The sequence below is a fragment of the Chanos chanos genome, chromosome 4 (genome assembly GCF_902362185.1).
Source record: "Chanos chanos chromosome 4, fChaCha1.1, whole genome shotgun sequence".
In the NCBI taxonomy this organism is placed as follows: Eukaryota; Metazoa; Chordata; class Actinopteri; order Gonorynchiformes; family Chanidae; genus Chanos; species Chanos chanos.
This window is the reverse complement of record NC_044498.1, coordinates 37,962,208-37,977,019: the sequence shown is the minus strand read 5'-3', so window position 1 is coordinate 37,977,019 and position 14,812 is coordinate 37,962,208. Positions and strand designations below refer to the sequence as shown.

The following is a 14,812-nucleotide window of genomic DNA, read 5'->3' as shown; positions in this document are numbered from 1 at the left end:
TCAGTTCATTTCCTGGCAGTTAGCAAAATAGCTGGTGCGCTAAGAAAATATGTTGTTCAAACGACTGACATGAGATGATAGGCATGAGGTCAGGCATGAGTAATGCTTTAAGTTAACCCTCTCACTGCTGGACATCACGCACTGGAACTCATTTCAGCCAGAGCGAACGCCCACACTGGGCTGTTACTGCAATGAAACTCAGGGAGGGGTTCCCTATACTCCTGAATCAGACCACGGGGTCCTGTTTTCTTCAGAGAGGATGCTGTGACCTCACCCAGGCAACGGAAGGGAGGCTTTCATTAAAGCGTCACCAGACACGAAGTACAGCACTTTCCAATTGCAGTGCCAAGCAGTCAAACAGAGAGGCCTTATTCCCCCTTGTCTAGACCAGCCACTTATATAACAGTGCAATATTTCCTGTGTCCTAACAGCCACACCCACTGACTGACCTCTGACCACACCCACTATTAAACTAAAGAAGACTCCCATTGGATTAGCTAGGACAGCACCCAGCGTGTACTTTCAAGTTAAGAAGCAATGACTTCAACCAGCAAAATTTTGATGACCAAACAGACAAACCACATGGGGCTAAGAGATGGTTAGGGGTGGTGTCCCTAGCACCTGGACACATGTTTGGCAGTAGTGCTGACCAATAAATCAAATGTTCATCGTCATCACGATATGAACATGCGCGATAAACGCATCGCAAAAGACTGCCTGAAATGCGTTGAATAAGAAAAATTATTTTGTTTGCATTCGCCCTACATTCACACTCTGCATGCAAACATTTGACCTATCAGATGGATCCTTGGATACAAGGGCCATGCATTCACACCATTTGGCCAATCAGATGAAGTCCCAGCTAGCCGTCAACTACCCTCAGATTAACTGGTGTCAACTCTACAGCTAAAAACCTTGGAGTGATTTTTGATTCTGGTCTCTCGCTAGTCACTTGTATCAAAAACACAACCAAAACTGCCTTTTATCACCGCCGTAATATCACTAAAATTAGGCCTTTTCTAAGTATGGCTGATGCAGAAACCATTGTTCATGTATTCATCTCGTCTTGCTTCAATTACTGCAACATTCTGTACTCAGGCTTTCCTGCCTCTATTACCAAAAGTCTTCAGCTGGTCCAGAATGCTGCTGCCGGAATTCTGACCAGAACAAGGAAGTTTGACCACATTACACCAGTCCTGGCTTCCTTTCATTGGTTCCCAATTCATGAAAGGGCAGATTTTAAGGTCCTCTAATTAACATATAAAGTTTTGCATGGGCTTGCACCGGCCCACCTATCTGAATTATTTACACGCTATAACCCCCCTCGCACCCTGTGCTCTCAAGATTCTGGACTATTAGTCATTCCAAGAGTTAAAAAGAAGTCCTCTGGCAACCGAGCCTTTTCCTGCCGTTCTCCCTTCCTCTGGAATGGTTTACCTACAGTAATTAGGGAGGCATACTCTCTCCATACCTTTAAAACCAGACTAAAGACTTAGCTATTTTCTCTAACTTATGGATAATATAATTTTGATTTGACTTTGTTATAGACATGTAAAGCCCTTTGAGACTACAAATAGTGATATTGGGCTCTAAATAAACTTGTATTATTATTATTACTATTACTATTATTATTATTTGGTGGCGACGGCGAGGTTAGCTAGCGTAATGGCTGAGGAAGGGGAGAGGAGCGAGGAAAACGTGGTTGGCACTTCTGCTATTTGGAATTATTTTGGATTCAGGAGAGATGACGTGTTACAAATACGGGTACTGTGTAAAACATGTCGAACAATTTGTTCAATAAAAGCATTTTCGAAATTATGACAGAGAATTAGGGCCACATTGAGGGAAATAATTTGGAGATTTCGAGAATAAGGTCATAATATTATGAGAATGAAGTCATAATTAAAATAAAAAGTCATAATATTACGAGAATAAAGTCGTAATTTAATGAGAATAAATTCATAATATTTCAAGAGAAAGGTTGTGATATTATGAGAATACCGTAATTTTATGAGAAAAAAACATAATATTACAAGAATAAAATCGTAAAATTTTGAGAAAAAAACATAATTTTTTAGGAAAATACATAACCAGCAACCAACAAAACAGGCGAGAGGGCAGTCAATGGCAGCTTGAGCCTGCTTCTGGCAATTGCTGTCTGTCTCTAACACTGTTGCACAGTCACAGTTTCTTGCACAATGTTTTCAAAGTCCTGATACTTATGATAATGTGGTCATGATGTGCTAAAAGATAAAGTATTTCATTATTTGTGAAACCTATACTAAAATATAATTTCACAAGATGCTCCATGTTCCTCATTTTAACGCAGGCGACAGGCTGCTCTTCTAATATTTCCCCTCTAAAATGACACGTAGCCTAAAAATACAACTTTATTCTTGTAATATTATGACTTTTTTCTCATAAAATTATGACGTTATTTTTGTAATAATATGACTTTATTCTCATAAAATTAGGCCTACAACCTTATTCTCGAAATCTCAGAAATCTCATTTGCCCCAATGCGGCCCTAATACTCCATCATACGAAATAATTTATTTAATTTAGTTATTCAGTGGAAATAGGCTATTCACTGTTGGGGTCTATGTTAGCAGTGTACCTATTAAAGCAGATAGATACAGGAACTGTATAGCTAATATGCACACTTCAATATTTGTTTATTTGTCGGCAGTCATATCGTCATTGCAGTATTGTACAGTGTTATCGCACATCGCAGATTTTCCTCATATCATGCAGGCCTGTTTGGCAGGTAGCACATTCATGTCTGTGGTATTGAAAAACAGAGGGTTGTAGAATACAGTGATTATAGTGGGCTGCTCAAGGGGAGATAAGCAGATTGTACAGTCTTTGCTGCAAGTAACACATAATTTTCAAAGTGTTGCAAAGTGTCTCAGCCTTAAGATACTAATCCATAAAGCACAGAATTTAAACACAGTGAAGAGGGGGCACCAGTAAAAAAGGTTTCTTCTTCGTTTCTTTCCCATTTAATTTATTATTTTCTTTGAAATAGAGGTATTCCTTTGTTTGTATATTTAAAAATCTGATGTAAAAAAAAAAGAAGAGGAAACTCTTTTTTTCAGTGTGTATCCACTTCACTGTATTTACTCAAAGGAACTATCACATGGCACACAAACCAAAAGCATTCTGAGAAATGAAACAGGCCTTATACTGCTGACAGAAAGGGTTCAAGGATGAAAAAACAAATGGTAAGGTACAAACTAAACAATTTGAATTTTGAGATGACCCACCTCTAGATCACCAACCCCACCTAATCCCTTTCCACTCATTATGAGAGTGGGAGCCATGAATGTGCTGTCACCTTAAACCCCCCGTCCTAGAATGCCTGGTTCATTCTCCTTACATCAGCATTTAAGCAGCACTTCTCACCTATCTGTCCGGGCACATGTTTCCCACGGAAACGCAAACAGACGATCACATTAAAGCAGTTCAGGTTCTGGGAGCCCTCATGACACTGTGGTACTGAGATATTGATGGACGCAGGCAGGAAAATAGATACATCCACAGTGATTACTGGTCTGGACCTGCAAACACACACACACACACTAATGTCACTGCTCTGATACAAATTCAGTGTATTATGCTACTTACAATTATGGAGGAATTCACTCACCTGAGCAACACAACACTATCACCCATGAATGCTCCAATAGTCACATCTGCAAAGATAAGAAAAAAACAATAAGATAAGGCAGTAGATGAAGCCATTGTCTAGCAACCAGACCCATCTCGACATCAGGCAAAAATACTATAACAATGAACGAAGAGAAAATGAAACCACACAGAGACAAAACAGTATGTCATTGTACAGATTTCAATGCAGTGTTGCAATCTTGCACCAGTGCTAGAACTGTGGATCATTCTAATGCACACTGACTTATGATTATCAATGAGTAAAGTCCATTTTTTTTGTCCAATTTTGTCCAAGTGTCCACTGTGGAATGTTGTAAACAAAATATCCTAAGACCACAGAATCACGAGAACCGAGCAGACAGGGGAATGTGTCAAAGTACGGCATGGAAAATTAAGCCGCCACTTCATCCACATTCCTGAGCTTTTCTCTGCTTGAAATCTTCTCCAGCACATAATTAATCCAGTTTTCTTTTTTAACCAGACAAGATACGAAAAATGAAGCCTCTAATTGCCTTCAAATTACTTTTAAACCTCAAGATCTGAATGGGAGACATTTAACAGATCTCAGAAATGTCAACTAATTTAATGGACACAGGCTTTTTGGATGGTACTCTGTCACTGATATTTAGATCTTGATTTTAAGGCTGTTTTGAACAAGTATGTGAGTAGAAATTCATTCAAGGTCTAAAAAAATGTTGGCTGATGTGTAGGCTGTGTGTTCTGTGAGCAGTCAGTTTGATGGGTACAAGTAGTGTTCTGGCGTGTTTTTCTTTGTCAGTGCAGGTTACTTCAGCACATCACTTTTCTTGTCTGGTGTGGAATTTGCTGAACGATTAAAGTTTGGCCAAACCTGGATATCCATTTCCATCCATGTCCACATTGCCAGATATTGACTGGCCAAACATTTTCAGTATGGGGTTGATGCTGTGTCCAGAGAGTCTCTACAAATAAACAAGTAAAGAGAGAATCAACAGGACTATAAAATCATAATCAAGCTACTGTATGTACAGTCCAATCAGGAAAGAGATAAAGATAACTGCTAGGAAGGAAACACCCACATAAATGGCCTTAATAGCATCCAGAACAGCTTCAATGTGCTTTGGAACAGATAACAGTGTCTATTATACCATTCTTTCCATCATTTGGTGTTTTGTTAATCATTTCAAATCATTTGGTGTTTTCTTAATGTGGAAAATGTTGGCTTGGGCAACCCTCTTTTAAAGTTACTGCTCTCTCTGTTTTGAGCCATGGCAGCCAAAATAATGTAAGACTGGGTCTTCTCAGCATTTCTGTACATGTCTCTAAGCATGATGAAATACTCACTGTTTAATTAACTCAGTAACCTCCTTTCTCTGTACTTTTTTCTTTATACTTTTTAATCCATGTGTTTCATTTATTGTGGCAATTACACGTACATTCACAAATATATAAAACACTGGATTGGGGCACTATGGTTTCCCCTAATGACTGATCATGTAAGCAGGGTGAAATTTGTGATTTCATCAAATGTGCTGTTTCTTCCTCCAGCTGATGACCGATTGCCTGTTAACACTCTTTTTTGGATTCTTTTCAACTCAGCAATCTAATGCATTGTGCAATGCAAACACCCCAAGTTTGTGAGGTCCAATAAGCAGTAGATGTGGAATCAGCTTACATCAAAAGCAAAATCATAACTATGACAGTTAAAACAATGATCAGAAGATGTGATGGAGTTGTGAACTTACTATCATTTAACAGTAATGGCACAAAATGTAGCATTTATTACTCTCTGATGTTGATTATTCCATTGAGTCGTGAGTTTCATTTCCTTGTTGTGTAAAGTTTTTAATAAAATACATTCTTGCTCAATTACTTATTATCTTCTCGCTTCATACAAAAACTTCTCACTTTTCTGTAGCAACTATAAGTGATAACGGTTGGAACTGGTTACCATGGAGTATTTATTTACGATCCCCTTTGCATCGCCGTGGTAAATGTAAACTGCTCCACCATAGTCATCCTCTTTGGGAGCACCTATAGCCACATCTACAATATAGTAAGAGAGATAGAGAGAAGGGGATGGGGCGGGGGGGGGGGTGAAGGGGGACAGAGAATGGCATGACTGGAGTCAAACTGCAAGAGGCCACTTTGTGTGTGTCAAGACCCCTGTAAAAGCATGTTTGCTTTAAGCCATGGCTGTGCTGAGAGACATAGTGTTAAGTCACTTAATAGACAGTTAAGAGTTGTCAGTGCTCATAAAAACCAATGAGACTTCTGCAGGAATGGAAACAGTGTCATAAAGTCTGAGTGATGGTATAAATATAACAGGCATTAATTTGGCAGTCAGACAAAGGAAAACATTCCCGATGTACACCTGCATCACATTTTTGTACACTTTTGCAAATCAGAGTTTTACGGTTGTGTCAGCTAAACAAATGTGAATGCCATCACTTTTTTGTGACAAAATACAAAACCTTTTTGGTTTATACAGAGCCAAGTTACAAGCTAATCAACATAGGGCTGGTTTTATAGCATTCATGTAACTGGGCTGTATCCCGCTTTTCACTACCATACTATGTATCACAGGGTCAGAGGGTCCGAGAGGAAACATCTTTGCATCTTGTAATCATTTACGGATATGACCTCTTACAAGATGCACCATTGACTGGATAGCCTACAGACAAGGCCGATCACTCCAGGGATGTTTCCGGAACGCCCTTTTAATGACACCATATTGTACAGTGAATGGTGAGGTCTGCTTCTCCACAAAAAAACTGTCACTTTTAATTCAAATTTAGTGCAACATACAGCCACTTAAATCAAGCAGCACTGTCCTTCATGTCGAGTACTGTTTTCATAGGTACCAAAAACCATTCAGTGTTCACAGACTTAAAACTGATGTTTGAATTGTTTAATTTGTTCCCGTTTTTCATTCCAGAGAGCACGACCTTTCATTAAATGATCTTCTGGGTCTATTATTTCTATCAGTCCTTTCATTCCAAAGCCATAGCTGGGCCTCCTCCGCACATGAAAAACAGTGACGTTGCCAGGAGACAGAACTTTATATCATAACAGGAAAAGCCCTGGCTTAATCAGAAAATGGAGATCTGACACCAGGAAAGGCTTCCAACCACTTCAGTTGATTTTCAACTTTAAATACTCAAAGGTAAAACCCCCATGCTGAGAAATTCTTGAATAATCAGAGGCCAGGAAAATAAGGGACGTCATTTGTTTGTGTGTATCAGTATATCACAAGAACAACGTAAAAAGAATGCATTATGTTGTATCTCCGATATTACATGTTTTGCTCAAGGGTCGGTAAAATATACATTACTCACAACTACAATGCATGCCCGCACTCAAACATCTGAGGGAGTGGAGAGTTTAAATACTAACCTTGGTAACCGTCATCATCAATGTCTCCAATTGTAGCAATACACTCTCCAAAATGGGCATTGTATGCATTATCACCTTTCAAAATCTCCACCTCTTCCATCACTCCCTGAGTACACAGACAAGATTTAAAAACATGGAGAGAACATGATGTATATGTAGTAAAAAGCTTCAAAATGATTGGATACACTCAAATGCAATTTGCCCTGTGCACTAACATAAACTGGAAGTACAATAAAAATAACCTCGCTTCATTGGCAGGCGACATAAATTCAAGTCTCTTCTTATTAAAATAATTTCGGACAGTTACAAGTGAGTTATTTAAAAATACGATCTTACATATCCTGGCCCTCCTAACATTTCGATGAAAGTTGCAACATTTCTCTATATGCAAACCAAAGGTACTGACATATACTGAACGATTTACAATGAAGTTAAGCAAAAACTACAAATACATGTCAGCAATGTTTATGACACCCTCATGACATATCAACTGAACTCACATTGCCCCTGCTGAGGTACACAGACACCTGGCCTTCGTCTCGGATCTCACTGTGCATGGGAGCTCCTACCAGCAGGTCTGATAGGCCGTCCGCATTCACGTCAACTGCGCATAATGAGGAGCCAAAGTATGAGCCCATCTGGAACCAAGCCGAGCCACAGAGCAATGGGTCAGATTTCATCACTAGGCACACATTCAAGGCACTCAAGTCTACTTATCGCTACATCAGCACACAGAGCTTTCCTTCATTTACTCTCCCAAATTCAGGTCGTCTTTCACAAATGTTGTTTAGACCAGACATATTTATCTTAGCGTATTACTCTAGTGCACCATGTAACTTTTGATATCACTGTTTGGAGATTTAAAATATGCTCTCCAGAACTTCAGATGGAATGCAGAGTTTTGGCAGAGTTTTGCCTCTGGAACCTTCTCTACTCTCTTAACGGATCTCTTCATAAACATAAACAGTGTGACTCTTCAAAGAAAACAATTAACTGCCTGAGACCCTCTGAAGTCATCAGTTGTAAATTGTGAACAAGATACAGGGAAAGGTTTTCTCTGAAGTATAACACATGTTGGGCTTGACCAAAACTGATACTCACCATTTTCCCAGAGGCTTCAAAAACCTTAACCAGAGATGTACCCTCAATTCTGAAGATGTAAACCTGAAGGAAAACCAAACAAATACTAGGATTGTATAAAAATGTCTGTAATGTCAGGACGTGCTGCATGCTGACAAACATAGTAAACAGTAAACAAACATATTTTAGAAAAATGTCATAGGATCTCTGTTGGATCCACGAAGCATGTGAGAAGAACTACCTTTCCACCACCACTGTCTTGGGGAGCACCAGCTGCTACATCAATGGCTGAAGGTGAGGAGAAGTGACCAGCTGTTACTGCATAACCTATAAGACATAATGACGATATCAGTGAATCATGAGAAATTACAACTTAATATGCTTTTGAAATGCACAGTTAACAAATGTGAATGAATTAAAACAAACAAACAAACAAACAAACAAAAAAAACATACAACAACAACAACCGAAAAAATCCAAAACATGGTAGTTAAGCAAAAAAGGTTTTTACAGTTGCTTATACAGATTGAAAAGATCAGATATTTACCAAGATAACTGTAACCTCGAGAGGTTAGGTCTTCTCTGTTGAGGTTGTACTGAGTATTTGAGGTCATGTTGAATACTTTAACTGTCCCAATCCAGTAGTATGAGCCTGGAGCCCCCATGACAACCAGTTCCTGAAATATTATTGAAATCAAAGAGAACATAATCATAACAAACCTAAACCTTTACTCAAGGAGCATACCCAAAGGGATGAAGTTTTACTGCAGTTTCTTTAGTAAAAATGAATAGCTGAATTATCAGAGCAAAAACAGAACATTCAGTAAAATTCTGGTTAACCAGTGACCACAAACTATGCAGTTTCCATATACCCCTAACCAGAGACTAAGCCAAAATCCCAGCTGTCGCCTCTTCCTTTGATCTTCCAGTTTAGCTGTTGGTCCTGAGAGAACTCTCTCTGCTGTGAATGGTTTTAGTTTCTGCATAGCTTTATGCTCCGATTACATCAAGTAATTTTTTTTAACCACCATTATTACAGTAATCTAAAAATGTTTACCTAATTAGGCCATAAATAACTTAATAATTCTAAACTCACCATATTCGTAGCCCATTTTCACCGATAGCAGGAATAACTCTCATAAATGCTATTCGGACTTTTATTTGGAATATCACAGCAGTAATAAATAAGGGTGACAGGGCTCTCGTGCTTTTGCCTTTGTTTCAAGATTAGATCAAACCACAAATGGATGTATAATACAGTATTTTGCATTTTCAAGGGAAACAAGAAAAAACCACACAAATGCTGTTTGGTGGGGGGGTCACTCCGGCCAAACACACAACACAGAGACCTCTGACAGAGCCGTCAAAATCAGAATGACGAAGTGAGAGAGTTCATTGCAGATGGACCATCTGGTTTGGACGCTTAAGTCCTTAATGGTCAGACAAGATGTGAGTAAAAAGCAAGTCTCTGATGATAAGGTCCTGCCACAGCACATCTGTGGATCACCCTGAGTGTTGGCCCCCCAGAGAGGAGAAGAGAGAGAGATTAAAATGAACTTTCCTCTAGTTTCGGCCTCCATTGGCTGCATTCCCTATGATCTCTTATCATTGTCATCTAGAGGCACGTGAGGGTAAGCTGTTACTTTATTAGGGGCTTTTGGTGCTTTAAAGAAATCATACAAAAATACAGTGCTCAATATTTTAGACATGTCTCCTTATTCACTGATCACTTGTTCTTTATCTGTGTACATTACATATATGGGTTATATACATACATGTATACCCACACCATCTGGTCTATCTGCTTTAAATTCAATTAACAAATCATTTTTTTCAGGAGGCAATATTCCGAGTGAATGTGAAAAATTTAAGTCTGGGTATGGCTTGGAAATGATTTGGGACTGGGCATGCCTTCTGTCAGACAATTTTCTTGTACCTCTTCCCAGCATTCCACTGGGCAAAAGGTTAATCAATCCCTGCATGTCACAGTACCAAGCTGGCCGGACTTTAGACGGTGCTGTGGTATGGTCAAAGACAGACATGGGGATAAACACTCTGTATTCACGCACTCAGAAAACGGACATCACAGTGTATTTGTGTGTGCTAGTTCAAACAACGGCAGGAGCACAGTGAGGAAAACATGTTAAATTTAAGTGACAGTTCTGTCCTGCTCCAAAACATGACTGATAATAAGTTCCATCTCTCTTGGTATCTTCTAAGAGGGAGAGAATGCACGTGAAACAAAATAAGTTGCAACAGTTACAAATCAAGATATGTGTTTTTTAGAGCACTGAGTTTATTACCCCACTTGAACTTTTCATTCATATAGCAGATATGAAAACCAGATCTGTTACTGGCTTTGAGGCAACAAAGGGAAAGAGTAGACAGAGGAGGAGCATAGCAAATAAACAGGCGACAGTTCACGAACCAGGGGAGAGAGACATCTCCTCTGCATCACACATGCGAAACACACAAACATGCACTGGTACTGACCTCCGTAAAAACACCAGCTATCCCCGCTTGGCACGAGCCATGCTCTTCCCCATACATCTTCTTATAGTCTGCGAGAAAGAAAAAAAAAGAAAAGAAAAAGAAACATACCACAAATTATTTCACTGTGGGTCTGAGCCAGCACTTACTGGAGCTCTTCCTGCATTCCATATGGAGTTAGTCAAAGACCATCCAAAAGAAATCCGTAGGCTAAGCCCCCCCCCCCCCACCCCTCACCCCCCTTCAAACACTAAAGCAGCACCAGCATGTTGGCCTCTCATGTTACAAAAAATATTGGGCTTGGATCCCGCAAAACTCACTGTATACACACATGGCCCCATGCAGACAGCATGGCTACACAGTCTAAGGGATGCAGGCACTTGGAGAAACAGAAGGAAGGAAGAACAGTGCCTTTAGTGACCTAGAAATGAATCAGGAGGGCAGTCTACTGGAAATAGGAACTCACTCTATCAAATCAAAACACATTTCAGAAAGAGAGGGAACTCACCTAGCATAGTAAAAATAGATAATGAGCTAACATAATATTGATCAGGTTAAAAATCACTCAGCAAGGCAACGGACAAGACAAATACTCTGGGGTCAACCAATCATAGCTGCTCTAACACACTGGAAACAAGGTTAGTGGGAGTGTGTCAGAGATACGCTCAGGGAGAACTATCTATAACACTATATAAAAATAGTCCCATTTTATTTTTCATCACAGCTTCTATCATGACTGTCACACCATAATCTAAATGTTTTTTCTTATACAAGCATCACTGAGGGAATAGAAACTTCATCATACTCCTTGGCCAGCCACCCTACATGTCAAATATTTTATCCTCAACATATATCCCACTGTGTGTCCTTGAAACTTTAAGATGTTAGCTCTTGCCAGAACGCTTGCATTTCTCAAGTGTTCCTTTTTAAAGAACAATTTTTGAGGCTCTGCTGATGCCAGTCTTTAAAGACAGAAGATCAGTTAGAGACTTGGAACAGGGTGCAGCCCCATAAGTCATCGTGAAGCTTGTTGAGAGCCCATGCCATAATAAACGCCCTCCCTTTTCCATCAAGTTGGGAGGGAGTAAAGCATAAACTAACACCCTTCTCACTGCATCTCCTCTAGATATGAACAAATGGTACCAGCTGATGCAACGCTGTAATGGATATATACAAGCTGGGAAGACCACATCAACTCTAAAATAATATGACAACGTAATTGCAATATCCATTTCCAATAAATATCTCTGACAATTTTTTTTGGCAATGTCTTTACTTCCAGCCATATGAAACAGATTTACTGTGTTCACCTCATTTGAAGTCCATTTTCATGTACGAAAGAAGTGAAATGCTATAAATACATCAACACTGGAATCATCAGCAAGTAGGACTGGAGAGGATCTGTCCAAATCTTGTTTTGTATTGTTGACATGAACAGTCTACACACCACAAATTCACCACAGTTAAATTAACTACGGGCATGTTTCAACTGTCCACCACTGGTGCAGATTGGGAAAATCTAACTCTGGTGAATTTGCTGTTTACTGCTACTGAGAGCAACGGTATAAAATTTATACTTTAAAAAAAACTGCAGAGTTTTACCTTCATAACATGGAATGAGAGCTTGTGTTTTTCCCTGTAGTGTTGGGGGAATGATGGAGCAATAGCCATGTGGCAAAATGTGCTCAGACTCATAGTAGACGTTTTTCCAGCGGTGAGCACAAGCCTAAGCAGAATTAATGAGAAAGATGAGAGAAAATGAGAGCAAACACAAGCAGAAAATAAACACAAATACACACATACACACATTACAACATGACTGGAGCATGCTAATAGCATAAGTAAAAGATTCTGAAGGATATAGAGGGGCAAAACAAGACAACCCTTCTTTTTATCTCAGTGCCAGGCCGTTTGGAGACATGTGTTGAATTAACTTCAGAGAGCAAAACATTACACGCAGCCAACTCCGAATGTGACTTTGAATCTAATATATTTAACCAGGAAGAAAGTGCTAAGTGGTTAGGGGCCTGAATGTCTTCATTTTATCATCTGAGGTCCAAACAATGACAGAGCTACTCGAGGAAGTAAACCAAGACAGAGGAGCTAAAAAACACCCGATTCAGGATGAGCGATATGAATTTAATGAAAAAAATAGACACGCGCACACACACACACACACACACACACACACACACACACACAAACAGGAATGGACTTCGGCCTCCGTTCACAAAGCCCGTCTCAAAAAAGTACCTCTGAGTCCAAGTCTTCTGTTTTTTCAGTAACATTCACTGACATTGTGTTCAACAGTGTTTTTCTCTCTTGTGTTTCAAATAAACATTCTTGAGCTGAGCGAGTAAATAGGACACAATACACAGTGAATAACAACATATAAATGTGGTGCTGACTCCACTCCCTGGGGCTAGTGGTAAAGTTCCTCTTGTTCTGCGGGAGCTGTAACTCAGAGTTCAGCTCTTCTCTACTGTGGCTGAAGTTCTCAAAGCTCTTACACAGGCCATTGAAATGACCATTGGAACTGCAAAGATTGTGGGCACACAGAAAGAGTCATGAGACTGTCTGGCAGTGGAGAGCTGTGTTGGGAAACACTAATAGTCTCTCTTTTTGTGTGTATGTGTGTGTGTGTGTGTGTGTGTGTGTCTGTTTTCATGGGACATTTACATGGGACTGCTGTGCTCGGCAGAGAGGCAGAATTACTCTGATCCCAGTAAACTCTCATTTGAAACCAGTGATCAGCATTTGATAAGCATCTACAATTCACATTAATAAAATATCATCCCCAGAATTCCTTTTAAATGAAAAACTGAACATATTTCTCATAAAAGTAAAAACACTGTTTTCTTTTATGCACGATGGAAAGCATAAAATGGAATATGTGAAAATAAATGACCTAACAGTGAAAAAGGAGTTAAATCAGCTCTCACTCTCCTGTCAGGATCAGACTTGGTGTGGAGTTCAGTCTCCAACATGTGCCTGATCATCTTGAGAGCTGATTGGCTGAGAGTGCAGACCACTGCACATTAAGAGTTCACATCTGCCAAACAGCCGTTTCTCTCGTCATGCACAGAATCGTGAGTCAGTTACAATGAAAAAAGAGAAAGGAAAACTGGAGCAGGAGTGCAGTCAAAAGGTGTACACATACACACACATACACACACACACACACACACACACATACACACACACACAAACATTATCATTAGTTATCACAATGTTATCATTACTTTTGTCAGGTGGTGGATGAGTAATATCTTACACTTTCATCAGTTTAATTGTAAGGATAAACCAGTCAGAGGAAGCATATACTGTGAGTTGTGTTTTGTGTTTGCCCCTCTGTCTTGCATATTTATCCACAGTGTAGCCTAAGTTTGTTACTCTGTGTTGAGAAGTTTCAAAACATGCCGAGACAAAGTCCTGTACTTGACACGTAATGGCAAACAGAAGTGATTCTGATTCTGATCATTTCGATATATTGTGAGCCACGCACTGTGCTGCAGCATCAAACTCACACATTTCTACCTTACGCCTTCCTGGCATACGTAATTATTACTGTCCTCATCATCATCATCCTCATCCTCATCCTCATCATCATCATGCTCCTCCACTGAACGGTCAGTTATTTATGTCCCATTTGTCTTCATGAGAGTAAAAGGTGCTTCAAACGTCCTTCAGACCACCCCACGGGAGTCTGCTTCCAGACTGCCCTCCAAAGCAAGACGGTCATGTCCCAGAGCCAGCGAAAGTCTTTAGACCTCATCAGCCCCAGCAGGGAGCTACAGTATGGACCTAACGAGGCCTCTGTCCTTGAACAGGGGCCACCACTGCAATGCTGGAGCCTAAACAAACCCAGGCAGCTGCCTATAGACTCCCCATCTCTTTCACCGATGGGGAAAAAATAACCTCAATGATTTTGTTTGAAGTTTTGTTTGTGTAGTTCTCTCAGAGTAGTCTATACTAAAGGACGGTTTGTCATCGCATCCGAGAGGCCCTCACTTCAAACACTGAGAGGCATCAACGACTGAGCGCAATAGATTGGCTTTCTTAATGAGAGGAACAGCTGGAGTTTAACAATGTGGTTGAAGCAACAATATTTGTAACAATGATGTTTTAAATTCTAGGGCTTGTTTTACTAGAATGTGTGGTTTGTGCTGAGCAATAATTGAAATTATTAAAATTTTTG

The 14,812-nt window shown here is 39.8% G+C and overlaps 1 protein-coding gene across 1 annotated transcript in view; it reads right to left on the bottom strand.

Annotated features, from left to right (window-relative positions):
* The window catches only part of itga9 (integrin, alpha 9), a 54,407-nt gene that overhangs the window by 34,250 nt on the left and 5,345 nt on the right, over positions 1-14,812 (bottom strand). The window contains exons 4-14 of the mRNA XM_030773050.1: positions 12,217-12,340; positions 10,618-10,685; positions 8,672-8,801; positions 8,366-8,451; positions 8,146-8,208; positions 7,545-7,682; positions 7,045-7,150; positions 5,600-5,694; positions 4,520-4,610; positions 3,650-3,695; positions 3,406-3,560 (exon numbers count right to left, since the gene is read on the bottom strand). Of these exons, the coding sequence (XP_030628910.1) occupies positions 3,406-3,560; positions 3,650-3,695; positions 4,520-4,610; positions 5,600-5,694; positions 7,045-7,150; positions 7,545-7,682; positions 8,146-8,208; positions 8,366-8,451; positions 8,672-8,801; positions 10,618-10,685; positions 12,217-12,340 (1,102 nt within the window). The remainder of the gene's footprint in view (positions 1-3,405; positions 3,561-3,649; positions 3,696-4,519; positions 4,611-5,599; positions 5,695-7,044; positions 7,151-7,544; positions 7,683-8,145; positions 8,209-8,365; positions 8,452-8,671; positions 8,802-10,617; positions 10,686-12,216; positions 12,341-14,812) is intronic.